Source organism: Anabas testudineus, chromosome 16, assembly GCF_900324465.2.
Source record: "Anabas testudineus chromosome 16, fAnaTes1.2, whole genome shotgun sequence".
NCBI classification, from domain to species: Eukaryota; Metazoa; Chordata; class Actinopteri; order Anabantiformes; family Anabantidae; genus Anabas; species Anabas testudineus.
In genome coordinates, this window is record NC_046625.1 from 1,673,633 (window position 1) to 1,689,576 (window position 15,944).

Consider the following 15,944-nt stretch of genomic DNA (forward strand, 5'->3'; position numbering starts at 1 on the left):
AAGCAAACAAAGAACAAACATCACAAATCCTCCAATAATAAACCCATTTTATTACCAAGAGAAAGTGGCCTCAGTGTTTTCAGAGTATGTTCTTTAGACACACTGGTTCATTTTGGAGTTTAAAGACTCGTTAAATGTCCCTTTAAGCTGACCTGCAGTGGTCAGGTGTAATGCAGGTGTAATTCAGGACCATGTAACTTCCCTACTGGGTGTGGTTACAGGTGCAATAAATAGAATCAGCTCACAACGTTGAATGTATAGCTGTGCTGAGAGATAACACTTGAAGCCAGCGTGACGCCTCCTCGCAGCTGCATCCCACTGCCTCACTCACTTTGTAGTGTAGTCATGACTAATCATAAAACTGGGATGCATTGGTTCAAGCTTTGAGGCAAACTCTCTTCAAAATGAGTCACAGTGTTGCTCTGAAAACTAACAGAACCTGAGGTGTAGTTCCAAACATGTATATTTTTTCAGCTCTGCACACCTGACCAGTAACTACATAAGTTTTGGAGTTAGTCAGAGATGGTTATATTGACTGATGGAAATCCTTCACTTTCGCCTCCTTGTGTCATTTTAGTTACTTGACACTGACCTGACACACTTTTGTTTACTCTATAGTGACTTGAATTTTTAGAGTTTTAAAACATAAGCACTCTATCTGCATTCAATAGGATGACAGAAGACCACCAGCTCTGAGACGTGCATTTATAATTTGGGAGTTTATTTTTTCTCTCACACTTGTAGGTGTCGGCCACAGATCCAGACCAGGAAGCGGATCAGACGGCTCTCCGCTACTCTCTCCATGGCCAGGGTGCTGGTGGTGAATTCACCATTGATGAACGCACTGGGAGAATCTACGCCCAACGCCGTCTGGACCGTGAGGAGCGCGCAGCTTGGAGATTCCTCGTTCTTGCAACAGATGAGGGAGGGGCAGGTCTCACAGGATTTGCTGATGTGCTGTTAGAGGTCAGAGATGTAAATGACAATGCACCGTTCTTCCCGTGCCCAGCACTGGAAGTAGACGGATGTTTTATCGGCCAAGTGCCTGAAAATTCCCCTGCAGACACTTCCGTCATGGAGATGCGTGCCATGGACCTAGATGACCCAAACGAGGGCCCAAATGCCATGCTGACGTACAGCATCATCAAGAACATCCGCAACGAGATCAATCTCAACCTTTTCTCCATCAATGCCACCACTGGGACCATCTACACAGTTTTGCGCTCCCTGGACCGGGAGGCAGAGGACCGCTACCTGGTGGTAGTTGAGGCCAGGGATGGAGGGGGATTGACAGGGACAGGGACAGCCACCATAATGGTTTCAGACGTCAACGACCACCCACCCGTCTTCACTCAGAGGGTCTACACTACACAGGTGAGTCCACCAAAGCAAGGCAAGTCTATTAGTAGTAGAGCACCTTCTAACAAGTCAGTTCATATTTCTTTACATGAAAAATAAGAAACATAAGACAATATGACGACATCATACCTCTATCACTTTGTGCCAACTCAACTGCTAGTAACACCCTTAATGACAAATGACATCTGTCCTTTTGGTGTTCAGGTGACAGAGGACCTCGAAGTGAACAGTGAGGTTCTTGTAGTTTCTGCTACAGATGGAGATGAGGGTGAAAACGCTGTCATCACCTTCAGCATTGTCGGGGGTGACGAGGACAGAAAGTTCTTTGTGGACACAGACAAAGTGAACCGACGTGGTGTGATCAAACTTAAGAAGAAGGTTGACTTTGAAAAACCCCAGGAGAGAACTTTCAATCTGACCCTGAAGGCCGAAGACGCTGACTTCTTCAGTCTGGCTTACTGTCTCATTCAGGTGGAAGACTCCAATGACCACGCTCCTGTCTTCTTCCCACAGTTCAATGAATCTCCAGCCATGTCTGAAGACGTACCTGTGGGGACTATTGTCGCTCAGGTCTCAGCTTCTGATCTAGATTCAGGTCAAAATGGCCGCTTTTCTTACAGTGTCTCGAAAGAGTCTGACCCTTACAATCAGTTCCTGGTGGACCAGTCTGGTTGGGTGGTAGTGGCTGATTCTCTGGACAGGGAAAAAATCTCTCAACACAGGATCATGATCCTCGCTACAGATGCTGGGAACCCGCCCCTGACTGGCACTGCCATCGTTGTGGTGACTGTACTTGATGTTAACGACAACGGGCCAGAGTTCGAGATCCCCTATAAGCCTGTTGTCTGGGAGAACGCAGCAGCTCCCCAGGCAGTACGCATGAACGACACCTCCCTCCTCCTCTACGCCACAGACCGTGACACCTCTACTAATGGTGGCCCATTCTCCATACGGCTCCTCATGCTCACATCGGATGCCACCAACTTCAATCTAACTGACTTTCGCAATGGCAGTGCTGCCATCACAGCCCTTCGGACCTTTGATCGTGAACGGCAAAAAGAATATCGCCTCCCAATTCTAATGATCGACAGCGGCTCTCCTCCAATGAGCTCCACTAGCACGCTGACAGTCATCATTGGTGACAGGAATGACCACCCCCACTCACCAGGACACACCCACTTCATTGTCTACAGTTATGACGGTATGTTCTTTTGGTTTGTTTGCTGCGTAATTCATAGGAAGTATATGGTTAAATTTTAATTGAAGATACTGTGACTGCTTTATAATGATGGTTAAAACTATTTTGAGGTTCTCAGATACACTCTTTTTTTCTTATCCCATGATTGAGAAGGTTTGTTGTAGATAATGGATGATACAGGTAAAATGAGTTGACTAATTTTGCAACATAAGATCCATTTTCACAATTTTCACTAATCAAGACAAACATCACACCTGTGCCTCATGCAAGGATTTACAAATTTATCTACGAGCAACAATCATAGATTAAATGTGATGCTGCCACACTTGCTATGTGCAAATCACTTTTGTGAAACCAGCCTCAGGCTCTCCTCTAGTACAGCATCAAAGCAAAACTGAAGTAGTTGCTGATAAAGCCTGAAAGGTTTGTTTTTGATTCTTGTGATGTTCACATCTACAATTACCTTTTTTTTTGTTAACCTTAATTTATTCAGGAGCAGACTTTGTGAGTGCACTTGCTGTTTTTCCATTTCACACCTGAGAGCCTCACAGTACCTACTTCTCTCCTCTCCAGTGTAGAAGTTCAGGTTAGACTGCTTTGCTCAAGGGCGCCCTCATGGTAGACAACGACAACAATTGTCATTCATTGTCCCAGTTCAGAGTTTACCAGCTGGTCTGAGATTTAAACTGGTGTCTTTCTGATCGCAGATTGGTTCCTCTAACCTCCAGGTCCCCCAGTGTCCCACCCACCATCTCCCAAGTGCTTGGTGCTCGTGTTGTTAAGACAGTACTTGTCACAGTCGACTGCTTGCAGCCTCCCGCTCCAGCCCACATCACTTATTTAGTGTTTCATACCATCTGTCAGCCTGCTGTAATTTGCTGGAAAAACTAAGGTTTTCTGTAATGTATTTTTAGTGGATTCTCTCTCTGGGGCCTTTCCACATGAAAGTACATTAAACCACTAATACAAATCCATCACGTACCTCAGCAACATGCCATGAAGTAAACAATTAACTCCGGCTTAAGTCGCAGGTTTGACAGGCCCATAAACAGGAGCCATTTTTAAAAGGCAGCTGATTTCATGGCTAAAGAGATTACAGCGCTGTGTTCAGCTTTTTGGAAGAGGGAAAAAACACTGTGAGCATTTCTGTGTGCACATCTTCCTGCTGTGCTGTCAGACCATGACCGTACGTGCCAATGAGGCGCCGCTCGTCACCTTATCTGCATAAAGAAGCCTCTACTTCTTCCCTTCACTCTTAATTTTTTGGTTGTACCACAGGGATCTCTTGTACTCAAAACTAATTCCTTTCAAAGCAAATGCATTTTTGCCTTTTTTGTGTGTCTCACTTTTCTTCTCCTGACAGGTATTCTCCCGACGACAGTGCTTGGACAGGTTCAATCCCCCGACCTTGATGACTGGAGTGAGAAGGTGTACCGGTTCGAAGGCAAGACATCCAGGTACTTTGATGTCATATGGTGAAAACTATCAAAAGTGTAGGTATTGTATAGTATTTTAGTTGTTGAGGTGAGGACACGTACAGGGGTCATTAGATTTAGAAGCCCTTAAACAATAGAAAACCATGTGGGTCAATATGACATTTCTTATAGGTTCTATCCTCATCGTTCCTCATGTACCTCCAGCTTCATATCATTGCAAATTTTTGCAATATTTTACGATTCTTCCAAATTAACAGATCTCCACTCAAGTGGAAATACACAGAAATTAAGGTTTACCTGGAAAAACAGCCCCTGGAGATTTAAATATTTGTAGTATATTTAAACATGCAAACATGTTGGTGTTTGCTGTTAGGAGCAAGATGTTTCATTGTCAGCACCACAATCAAACCTTATATTTCTATGATTTATTTTATTATTTATTTATTTTTGTGGGGCAAGATTACGTAACCAGACTTGAAGGTAGATCATATTTAAAAAGGTAAGTTGATGGGTTTGGGTAAAGAGGTAATGAGGGTTTAATCTCAGCACATTTTATTGAGATTGAAGCTTAACACTGTACTCTGTACATACATACCTGTTACACACATTATGAGTAGTTTTGGATGAAAGAATCCAGAGAATGGCAGATATAAAGCTGTCTTAAGATGTATTGAAGCTAACACAGAAATGATTCCCACCTAATGTGTCTCCTCTTATGTGACACACTGCAAGAGATGCATAAAGAAAAAAAGAGACAGTAAGAAGTGCGCAGGAAGTGACAGATTTAAGAAAAGGGAAAGACAGTACAAAGGTGCGACGTGACAAAGAGGAGAAAAGAAAATTGGGACAGAGAAGGTTTGAAGGGAGAAACAATGAAAGAGTAAAAAAGATTGAAAGAGCAGAGGATGAGAAGAAGAGAGAGAGAAAGGGGATCTGACTTGTTAGGAACAGTGCTATTAATACTTCATAACCAGCAGTATTGAAAATTCCCAGTGAAGCACAGTGAGGGCGCGCTCGTTTTGTTTGATGAGGTGAGGCTTCACGCGGACGCATTGAAAGGAGAGCCTGATTGCGCTCCCTGCTGCCTTCTCCTCTAACAAGATACCTGTAAGGGGAGGGGAGAGGCGACAAGAGACGACAAGGAACAGCTGAGAACAAAGAAAACGCCAGAGAGAGAATTACCATGGATACTCCTGACCCGCCAACCCTCATCACAGAAGATGGCAGATAGAAATGTGTTCACAGTATGGATCAGGTTTAGGCTGAATCTTGTTTACATACAGAAATGATCAAATGTGATGAGGAAAATAAGAAGAAAGTGCTCTGATGAGATGAAGAAAGCCCCTGTGGGTCAGAACAGCATGTCACCTCACAGAGGAAACAAGACAACAAGCAGTAAAGAAAGAAAAGAATCAGCATCCTGTAATTTGTTTGAAACTGATCTGCACATTATAGACTCTCATTTGTTTCCTGTCAGTGATGTGATGTGTTGCAGTGAGTTTGAAATCTTGAAAGCGTGACATGAATCCAGGAGATGGAAAGTAGTAACAGCTTCCCTGCAGCAGCAGCAGGTTTGATCCTGAACGCATTTTGGCCTCGATTCAATCACGGTTAATTAACCCATCTGGTCTGAGCTCTCAAGGTCACCTCTGTGTGAAGAGGTTAAACAGTTACATGAGGCTGATGGTAGATAACCCACAGCCACAGTGCCACGACGTGCCAGAGTTTTCCAGATCAAGACTCCCCCACAGGGATCCATGTTCGATAGACCGTTGACCTCCATCTGGTCAGAGTTTGATGTGAAGAATCCCATCTGAGAAAGATTTTTTACCAGATCCAAGATTGCATGGAAAAATACATGAACATGAGCAAGAGGCCAGATTGCATTTCATTCCACTTGGAATCATTGTACAAGTTTCAAAGAGCGTAAAACACACGTGTACATGAACATTTACATTTTGCATTCATGACACTGGTCCATTGGCTATTTGATTAATGCTTCAATCAATCAAGACTGGTCTTCTGTTAAACGTCTGTATGTTGTCTTTTTATTAGATTTCTTTCAACTCAAAACTCAAAACTAGTCTGAACATTATTGCCAGTGTGTTTTTCTGGACTCTTTCTCTCCTTGTACAACATTTATACATCTTTTGTTTAGTACAAGAGGCAGGCGTCATTGTAATCATTCCTCCTGTCCACATTGGCCTTGAAGTGATCCCTTTCTGTGACCTGTACGTTTCCCTCCAATGGGGCTCAACATGGAAACACAAAAAGGATTTGAAAAACATAATTTTGAAAAATGTCCACTTGATTAGATTAACTGCTGAAAACTCGTGGTTCAGAATATAAATAAAAAACCATGTTTACCTCAGACCTAATACCACAGATCAACTAAGCTATGTTTCTGCCTCTCTCTAAGGTTTTTCAGTCTGAACCAGAGCTCGGGTCAGCTGAGTATCAGGGAGGGGACCCCTCCAGGGTCCTACCATCTGCAGGTACGAGTGTCAGATACCACGTGGCCCGACGTCACCTCCACGGCTCAGGTGGACGTCATGGAGCTGCAGCAGGACGCCCTTCAGAACGCCGCCTCCATCCGCGTCTCCAGTGAGTCTCACAGACTGTCAGTCTGTTTTTGTGGATGCCTGGAGCAGCAGACCAAAACAGATGTAACATGAAACAAGCACTAATGCCATGTTTCCATCCTTTGTTTTCACCATTTGTGGATTAAGTGGTGCTATTTTGGTTACGTCATGTTTTTGAGTTTTCCTCTTTTGCAGCTGTTCAATGATCCACCTCCTACTATTAACCTGTTAATAGTAGGTGGACGTGTGCTTTAGTTTCCTCTAACTGTCGTTAAAACTCATTCCTCATTCATGCAAGATGCACACATGCATTTTCCACTTTTTGCCATGGTAACTGTTATTGATGGCTCCAACAGCAGACTACAAATGGTAGCAGTGGTATGACTAGTATTACTAGTATTACTAGTAGTAGTAGTAGTAGTAGAAGTAGTAGTCTTCTCTCCTATATGTTTTGATGCTGTTTTCCTCTGATGTCTAACTAAATCTCTTCATCGTTCTCCTGTTTCAGACCTGACAGTGGAGGAGTTTTTCAGCAGCAGTGGAGGTGAGGACAGTCGGTTCTCTCGTCTAGGTCAGACGTTGGCTGGACTCCTGCAGACTTTGCCAGAAAATGTCCAGATCTTCTCTGTGGGCGATAGCCCTCGACAGAGGGAGAAGGAGCTCGAGGTGTGGTTTTCCGCTCACGGCTCGCCGTACTACAGGGCAGAGAAACTGCACGGATACGTGGCGGCACACAAAGCCAAGGTGAGGAGAGTGTTGTACAGACTGAAAGAGGTCTGGTAATGTGTTGACTACAGTTAGGTATATTCTATTTCTATTGTATTTATTCTCATGTGAACATCATGTCACCTAATTACTATTTCAACTCATACACACATATATATGTATATTTCAAGCCCACAGAATTATAATGTGATTACAATTAATGCTGTAAAGCCTTTACAGTGTAGAAGATATCATATGCAGTATAAAAACTAATTATTAACTGACCATGTAATCTACAAACAAACAAGCAGAACTTTTGTTCGTTCCAGCTTCTCTAGTGTGTGCATGTGCTGCTTTATCTCTGTTGTGAGTGTTGTGTGTCATACTTATGCAATTCAGGCTGTTAGACAGAACAACGAGTTTCAAGACCTTCACCTTGGAAGCTTCTCTGGAAGCTTGTGAGATTTTACAGACAAAAACAATTAAGAGGTTATTGTAGTCAGGTCACCAGCTCAGTTCCTGAAGCTAGCACATGCTGTCAAAGTGTCAGGATTGATTCAGCAACACAGATCAGCATATAATACAATATATACAAAACACACTGAGCGATTGAAATGATTTGTACATCAGATGCAGTAAAATGTGTCTTTAATTATCTCAGGTCAAAAAGAAAAAGTAACTTGACTCATTAAGAACAAAGATGTCACATAAATACAATGTTGAAACTGGCTCTGGAGACAAAAACCAAAGCCCTGCAACATCACTAAGGATAAGAGTGTCAGCTGAATAACTAAACTCCAAAAAAAGAAATCCACACAGTCGGAGAGAGACAGGAAACCCTGGGGGACTCTGACTTAAAAACCTCTCACCCATAAAGACGAAACGAGAGAAAAGAATCAAGATGACAAGCGGGAAACGGGTGGATTTGGAAACAGAAAGCAAATGACAGCAAAACTTCAACAAGAGGGAAAGTGACGAGAAACACCAAAGTGCATAAATAACATTAAGAGAAAGAGACAAATTCAGATATCACTGACGTAGATAGACGTCAGATCAAAGACAGCTGCTGTCATTCTCTGAAATTCTCTATTAATTTACGAATACTAATGCTATTTGTTCTGGTTCCACACAAGTTTAAATTTACCCCATATTTTAGTTTGAATCCTCATTTAATCCTTATTTGATTAGTTTTGGGGTTCTTTCTTTCTCATGCTAGTTTCAGTTTAATCCTAATGACCCTGTTTGTTTTGATTGAGGGCAGTTTTGCTTACCTCCATGCTACTTTTAATATTTACATTTAGGGCAAAGTGTTTCAGTGAATAATGTTGGTGTTTATTTATTTATTTATTGCTTACACTAGATTGAGTTCATGCTAATCTTAGCCATTAGTTTTTTGTGTTAGTTTCATGCTAGTTGAAGGTTTAGTTAGTTAGTTATACTTTTTGGAATATGGTTTTGAATTTTATTCTAATTGTTCCGTTACTTATATAGAAATTAATGTTTGCTGTAGAAGCACTATTTATATTGTGCAATATAGCATCAATTTTAGCATGTGCTACATTTCCATTATGTTCCTGCAGTTGGAGGCCGTGTTGGGTGCGTCCATCTCTCAGGTGGACATTGACGACTGTCCCCACACAGACTGCAGTCAGTCTGGAGGCTGCAGCAACGAGGTTTCCTTCAGCCAGGCCCCAGTGGCTCTCAGCTCCAGTAACATCTCCCTGGTTTCACTGTCAACTTCATCAACGGCACGATGTGGCTGCAGGGGTCGAGAGGCCATCCACCTGGCTTGCTCTGCATACCCCACCAACCCATGCCTTAATGGGGGCACCTGCCAGGATGGACCACTGGGATACAGGTAAGCGCACATGAGACACTGATAAAGTCTTTCATTCAATTCAGTTTTTACAAAGGAATGTACATTTTCATAAAAACAATGTTTTAATGGTTTAGAAAGCAACATTTCAGCTTGTAAATCTGACAGATGATTCTCCCTCATTCCCTCTATTAACACTGACAAATACAGTCTATACTGAAGTTACACTTCATTAACGGGTCTAGAATTTCTATCTCTGTCTTTCTGTCAGTTCATTTTAATGAACGTTTGCAGGTCAGAAAAAAACAGTTTTCACTGCAACTACAACATATAATATAGTGATTGGTTTGACAGGGTAACGTCTTCAACACTGTTTGTTTTTTCAGTTTCATTTGTTGTGTTTTTACATCTGAATTCTAATGGTTTGACGTTTTTTATCAGTTTGTAGACAATGTATGTTGGGAATAAAGAACACTCTTTGTATCTTAGATGTAAGTGTCCTCCCATGTTCGATGGTCCTGAGTGCCAGCAGACCAAACACAGCTTTGGTGGCCAGGGCTACGCCTGGTTCCCTCCCATCAGGCCTTGCTTCCAGAGCCACATCTCCCTGGAGTTCCTAGCTGAATCTGCTAATGGGTTGCTCCTCTACAACGGACCACTTGGTCCCGTCAACTCTGGGGAGCAAGAGGACTTCATGGCAGTAGGTGAGTTTACTGCTGAAGTTTAAGCTGAGCTAATGTAAGTCCATATAAGTCCATGATTGAGATATTTTACAGTTGTAAGTGTTTATCGCAGAAATATTATTTTGATTGTAGATTTTATTCACCACCTCTACCCACATCTAACTTGAACATTAAAACCAAATATCATGTAAAGTTAGTCCTGTTTAGATATTTTTCTGTGGACAAAAGATTTGCAGAGGAACCCCACATCAGAGGGCCTAGGTTAGGTTTAGGTTTTCTAAACTTATGAGGGTGTGGCTCTTCCACTGCTGTGAGATTAGTGAAAACTGTGTACGAACGCAGCATCCTTTTAGTTAAAAGTTAAGAAAATATTTTGAACTTCTAAGCGCTCTAACAAACAGGCTAATCTCACAGTGCTGGTGGGAATGTGCTGCTGTTTGTCCTTTTCAACAAACACAAAGCACGAATCAATGCAGCGCTGTAAAGACAGTTTCTCGGTGGACAGATAGCTTCATAAACTCTAATGTCAGCTCCCAGCAGTCCTGAAGTGGTGTTAACGGATTAGGTTGCTGATGGCCTTTCAAACGCTTCTTGCATAATCTTGTGGCATTAAAGTTACGTAACTATTGGACGCGAGCTGTTGCGGTGTGGCTGCAGCATTGATCACTCTGACGCATTTTTCACTTAAATGCTCGATAACATTGCTGGGTTGAGGTTGATTGGCTCACACATGGGCAGCAGTTGAGAGGATATTGGAAGACACACACAGACCTGACTGAGTTGATTCCTGTTGTTGTTAATGGGCTTACACAGCGATGCAGAGAGGCGCTACTGGTCATTAGAGCTGCTGTCAGCTAAACTGAAGTGTCACACCTTAACATTGCATTAACTTTTCAGAAACAAAAAGTCTCCTTAGTTCAACTGCCTCCCTAATAATGACTTTGACTATCATACATTTTTATGTCCTTTTATATTCGCTTCTATTTTTAAAATATGTTTTCTGATATCTTCCCCCTTATGTCAGATGCAAAGCACTTTGTATCTTTGCCTTGTTGTTGAAAGGTGCTATAAAAATGTACTAGTCTTGCTTTTAACTACATCTAAGATCATTTACTTATCCAGAGTTAAAAAATGGGGTTCCAGCCCTGAGTATAAACCATGGATCTGGAACACTGACACTGCAGCTCCCTCCCAAGTCCACCGTCACCGACCGGCGCTGGCATCGCCTCGATATCATCAGCGATGGAAAGGTAACAGAGAAAAAGTGATATGTGGATGCATAGATGGTAAATGCTTGGATTCCTAGATAGATAGATGGGCATCTGATTGATTGTTAATGCAGATAACCTAGTTCAACTGCCTCCCTAAATAACATTATTATATTGGTACTGTGTTGAGTTTTATACTTGGTTTAGCCTTTGAACTGTTAGTTTCAGGCCAAATTGCTGAGGACATGCTAGTTACATGAGAAATAAACTGTAGAGGTGATAAAAATAAGATATTAAATAAGCATTTTACACAGACTTAGTCAAAGGAAACCTGGATGGCATGAGGTGCTACGTATTCTATCAACTGATGTGGGTCATCACCTGTGTACGTTCAGGCCGTGCAGCTGATTCTGGACCAGTGTGGGGGTGTGGCAGTGAATGAGCTGGAAGGTGTCGCAGGTGACACTCAGGAGGTGGACGAGTCTGGCTGCAGAGCTGCAGGAGAGACACCTGGTAACCAGAGGTGAGGACAAACCTGGAGACAGACAAGATCATTGTGTCACTGCAGACGTCGTTTTATCTCTTTCCATCTCATCTTCATCCCTCTAACTCCCTCTCATCCTCGTCGTGCTCCTCCTTCTTTCTCCATTCAACTTCATCTGTCTCATGTTTATATTCTCCTCCGTTTGCTTTCCTCTTCTTTAGGTATCTAAATGTGTTCCAGCCTCTTCAGTTGGGGGGAGTGAAGGAAACATCCCCTGCCCAACGATTTCGTAGTTTCACTGGTTGCATCCGCAATCTGGTGGTGGACAGTCAGGTAACACCACCACGAATATGTGTGTTTTCATCCCAGAGATCATTAGCATCTCCTCCGTGTGTTCTGCTTTTAAATTAATGTTTGTATCTGTGTGTTTTTGCATGCATGTATTCACTCTTACTCCTCTCAAATCCTCAGTGGATGGTGTGTGTTTGTGTGTATCATATCTGTGTTTGCGTGTAGTGGTCGGACAGATGGCGGTGTGAGCTCGGCTCATCTGCCAAGGCCAACATCACAACATCACAGTCCAAGATATAATATAAATGAAAAGAGCCTTCCTTCTCCTGCAATTAAACAAGCTGCTGTGGTTCCTGAGCAGCTCAGTGAAAACCTCAACAACTTCCCAAAGATCCTAAATATTCCCCAAGACCGACTTCAACAGACTCTGCCTCCTTCTACCCACAGTCCCGTGTGTTTTGGGCTTCTTAGCCGACTGAGAAGTTGAGATCATGTTTTCACTCTAAAAAGCAGCACCACAGTCATGATGTTATAGGACTAAGACAGTATGATGCCTCTAACAGGAGGTGACGTGTTTGGTTTGAGTATATGCTGTGTTGATGTCATCATTGCTGATTTCCTTTTCAAAAGGTAAATGAGGGACCACAACAAAAGAAGTAGTAGTAAAACCTGATCCTTTGTCTCAAACCATTTGTTTTCAAATCCATCATTTTTAACTTGTTGTCATTAGATTAGTTGTTAGAGTTATTTCCTAGTGACACTTTTTGGCCCAGACGAAGGCGACATGTAGTGATTCAGCTGTCAGTCTCAGTTGCCTCTAATTCTTTCGTCGGCTTGATGTGGCGCAGCCTTAAGGATGTCAACGAATACACTGAAGTCAGTAGTTTACTGAGAGCACAGCTGATTTAAAACATGCTCTTTTCTCTGCAATCACAGCCGCTTTCAGGATTCCTTCTGGAATTCCAAACACATTTTGGAGTTTATGCGTTACGATGGTTTGACAGACCACTGCACGGCTGCCAACTGAAAACAATGGGCATGTTCAGGAATTTAGTGCATGTCAAATTCACTCTTACTACATTTCAGACTCAAAGGAGGAAAATCCCAAATTCCTCTGAACGTCCTGGCTGTGAACTCAGCCTTTTATACAGTTTGTGAGGAAAGTGAACAGATTAAAATGGAGAAATCTGATCTTCATAAAGGATTGTTTGAAAAAAACAAGATAATCATCTTCCCTTCAATCCCTCAGGTGTATGACCTGGCATCTCCTGGTGAAAGCGTGGACAGTACTCCAGGGTGCAGGCTGACAGACGGGGTGTGTGTGACGGCGGCCAGTCCATCCTGCGGTGTTCACGCCTCCTGCCTTGCCGACTGGGGCTCCTTCAGCTGCGAGTGCCACCCGGGATACACTGGACACAAGTGTGACAAGGGTGAGACACTCAGGGACTGCATGTGTGTTTTTTTCTTCTCCTTTCTTTGTGTTGGGATCAGTTTGTCATTCTAAAAAACTGACACAGACATGCTGGATTGGTCATCCATTCACAGCCAGCACTTATTTCCACGGCCATTATTTAATCCAGTACTGGTTGAGTGTGACTTTTACTTCAACTGTTTTAGTAAATATGTGTAGACTGAGGCCTTGTTCAGTCCTGATATTACCACTTCATACTAAATGCAGCCTAGTGAGCATGTTTAGTTTCCCAAACGTCTGTGGCGTAGACATGTTTACAGATGTGGTACTGCTGGTTAAATTAAACCCAACATACAAACGATTGTCTACATGTGTATGAAACTGTTAAATCTTTATGTACATCCTCCCCATCAGCTGTTCCAGAGTTCTCCTTCGACTCAGGCAGCGTTGTGCGTTATCAGCTCAGAGGTGGGAGCAGCTCTCGGCGCACAAACATCCAGCTGCTCCTCCGAACCAGAGCCACTTCAGGCACCCTGCTCTCTGTGACGTCCCGGGAGGCCAGCGAGTACATTGTGCTCGAGGTTGGTTCACCTGTCAGCCCATCTAGACGTGGGATGGACAGTTTGAAGCAGAGCTGAAATGTGGGTTTGAAGCTCTAACGTGTTTCTTATTCTTTCCTTCAGATCATGGAGGGTCACCTTTCTGTTCGTGCCAACCTCGGTGACGGTGCCCACGCCCTGCGGCTCCCTGGCCAGCGGGTGGATATTGGGCAGTGGGTTCTGATCAGCCTCAGTCGCCATGACAACCTGTTCACACTGCGGCTGGAGCAGGGCGGAGGCTCACGGGAAGCCCAGGCCCGCTTGGGGAGCAGGAGGGAGATTGTGGTTCACCCGGCCAGTGTGATGGTCGGCAACGGGCCAAATGCCAGAGACAAGGCCGACTTTCAAGGTGAGATCTGGACCTGATGTGGCTTCTGTTGATGAAACATTTTACTAGTAATAGTATTTCTTAATTTACTGAATTAGATTAGACGTATGTTTCAATATGTAAATACAACACACTGTTTAAATGTAATAATAATGCGAAGCCTTCCTTTTTTAACACATTGAACAGCTGCATATTTCATGTCAGACCAGATTTGCTTTCTACAGTATCGTTTCCTAATATATTTATTTTAGTAAATAGTAATTTGGTGTCAGTCAACATCTGACATCATATCCATATACAGTCCCCTTTACTGTACTATTAGTAGTATTTATAGCAGATATCATCCTATCAAGACATATCCATGGATTCTAAACTAAACTAGACATGCTCTCTTTCAGGGTGTCTGCGTGACGTTCGTCTTAATGGACACGTCCTCCCCCTGGACGGGCAGAGCAGGGACTTGGTGACGGTGTTGGAGAGGAGGGGTGTCTCCTCAGGATGCTCCAGCGACGCCTGCAGCAGCCAGCCCTGCCGCAGCCCGCTGCGCTGCATCGACCTCTGGAGGAAGCACCAATGCAGGTCAATGGCACAGCAAACTGTACCAACACATGGCAACAGATTTTTCTGCGGATGTCATGAACACACCTTGTTCTCCGTCCCTCTGTGTTGTCTTCCAGGTGTCCTGGTGGTCAGGTGACAGTGACAGACGACTCCGGTCAGCAACGTTGTGTGCCCTCACCCTGTGGACCATCTTCCTGCCGTAATGGAGGCATCTGCCAGGCGCTGTCGCCCGACAGCTACAGGTGCCGGTGTCAGGAGGGGTTCAGGGGTCAGCGCTGCGAACTAGGACAGGTCAAAAGTCACAGACTGGCCGCTCTCAGCCCCAGCTCCATCCTAGCTATCAGCATGTGTCTGCTCATCTTCTTTGGTAGGTTATCTGCAAAGTTGCACTGAACTCAGCTTTTACTGATTTTGGAATTTGTGCTAAATAAGGATTCAACTCATTTATGTTCAGTTATAAAAACTTAAAAATAAAGAATAAAATATGACAAAGATTTTCCCTGAATTAAACCAGACAAACAAACACATAAACCATGTAACTGAGTGTTATGTAAAACCATCTTTTAGTTCTAAAGACCTTTTGTTCAAAGCTTGTGTAACAGATCACTGCAGAGATCAATGCTTTTCCATTAGCATCGATCAGGAAGCGACAGACACTGCTGAGTTAAAGAAACCTTACTGACAATCAGCAGGTACATCCGTTAACTAGTAAAAGTGATATTATTAGTTTCTCCACACTTGGGACTTCATTTCCCATCAGCCCCTGTTGTCCTCCTGCTCTTCACTAAAAACCATCATGTTTCAGGTGAATTTGGAAGCAGGTTTTCTGCTAAATTTGACCTTCAGGGTGCTTCATAAAAACATTAGAGTGAGGATATTAAAGATGATGGGCTCATTAGTATCTCACCTGTTTGTAGAGATTATACTAATGTCTCTAAATGAACTTTGTGCTGATTTATTGAAGTTAAATGGCTCCACAGAGCAGCTTTAATGAGCCGCTGCTGCAAATGTACAGGAAGGAAATGAAATCTGTCCCTGTGGTGCAGAAACACATTCACACAAAGATGCATATTTATACTCTTCTCTGTTTCTCTTTGTGTGCAGCGGTGCTGGTGGCGGTGACGGTGTGGAACCAGAAAGGCAGCCGCAACAAGTTCAGGAAGAGAGGAGTTTATCACATCCCTGCTGAACACGAGAGCTGGGAGGACATCCGAGAAAACATCCTCAACTACAACGAGGAGGGAGGGGGCGAGCAGGACCAGGTGAGCACCCACACACTGATG

At 43.4% G+C, this 15,944-nt stretch overlaps 1 protein-coding gene across 1 annotated transcript in view; it reads left to right on the top strand.

The window, feature by feature from the left end:
• Positions 1-15,944, top strand: part of si:dkey-22o22.2 (neural-cadherin) — a 54,888-nt gene that overhangs the window by 35,281 nt on the left and 3,663 nt on the right. Inside the window, exons 18-33 of the mRNA XM_026369855.1 lie at positions 745-1,374; positions 1,564-2,560; positions 3,921-4,014; positions 6,413-6,597; positions 7,084-7,319; positions 8,861-9,138; positions 9,586-9,800; positions 10,902-11,029; positions 11,383-11,510; positions 11,693-11,804; positions 13,012-13,192; positions 13,588-13,754; positions 13,857-14,121; positions 14,499-14,679; positions 14,778-15,028; positions 15,766-15,923. Coding sequence (XP_026225640.1) covers positions 745-1,374; positions 1,564-2,560; positions 3,921-4,014; positions 6,413-6,597; positions 7,084-7,319; positions 8,861-9,138; positions 9,586-9,800; positions 10,902-11,029; positions 11,383-11,510; positions 11,693-11,804; positions 13,012-13,192; positions 13,588-13,754; positions 13,857-14,121; positions 14,499-14,679; positions 14,778-15,028; positions 15,766-15,923 — 4,206 coding nt within the window. The remainder of the gene's footprint in view (positions 1-744; positions 1,375-1,563; positions 2,561-3,920; positions 4,015-6,412; positions 6,598-7,083; positions 7,320-8,860; positions 9,139-9,585; positions 9,801-10,901; positions 11,030-11,382; positions 11,511-11,692; positions 11,805-13,011; positions 13,193-13,587; positions 13,755-13,856; positions 14,122-14,498; positions 14,680-14,777; positions 15,029-15,765; positions 15,924-15,944) is intronic.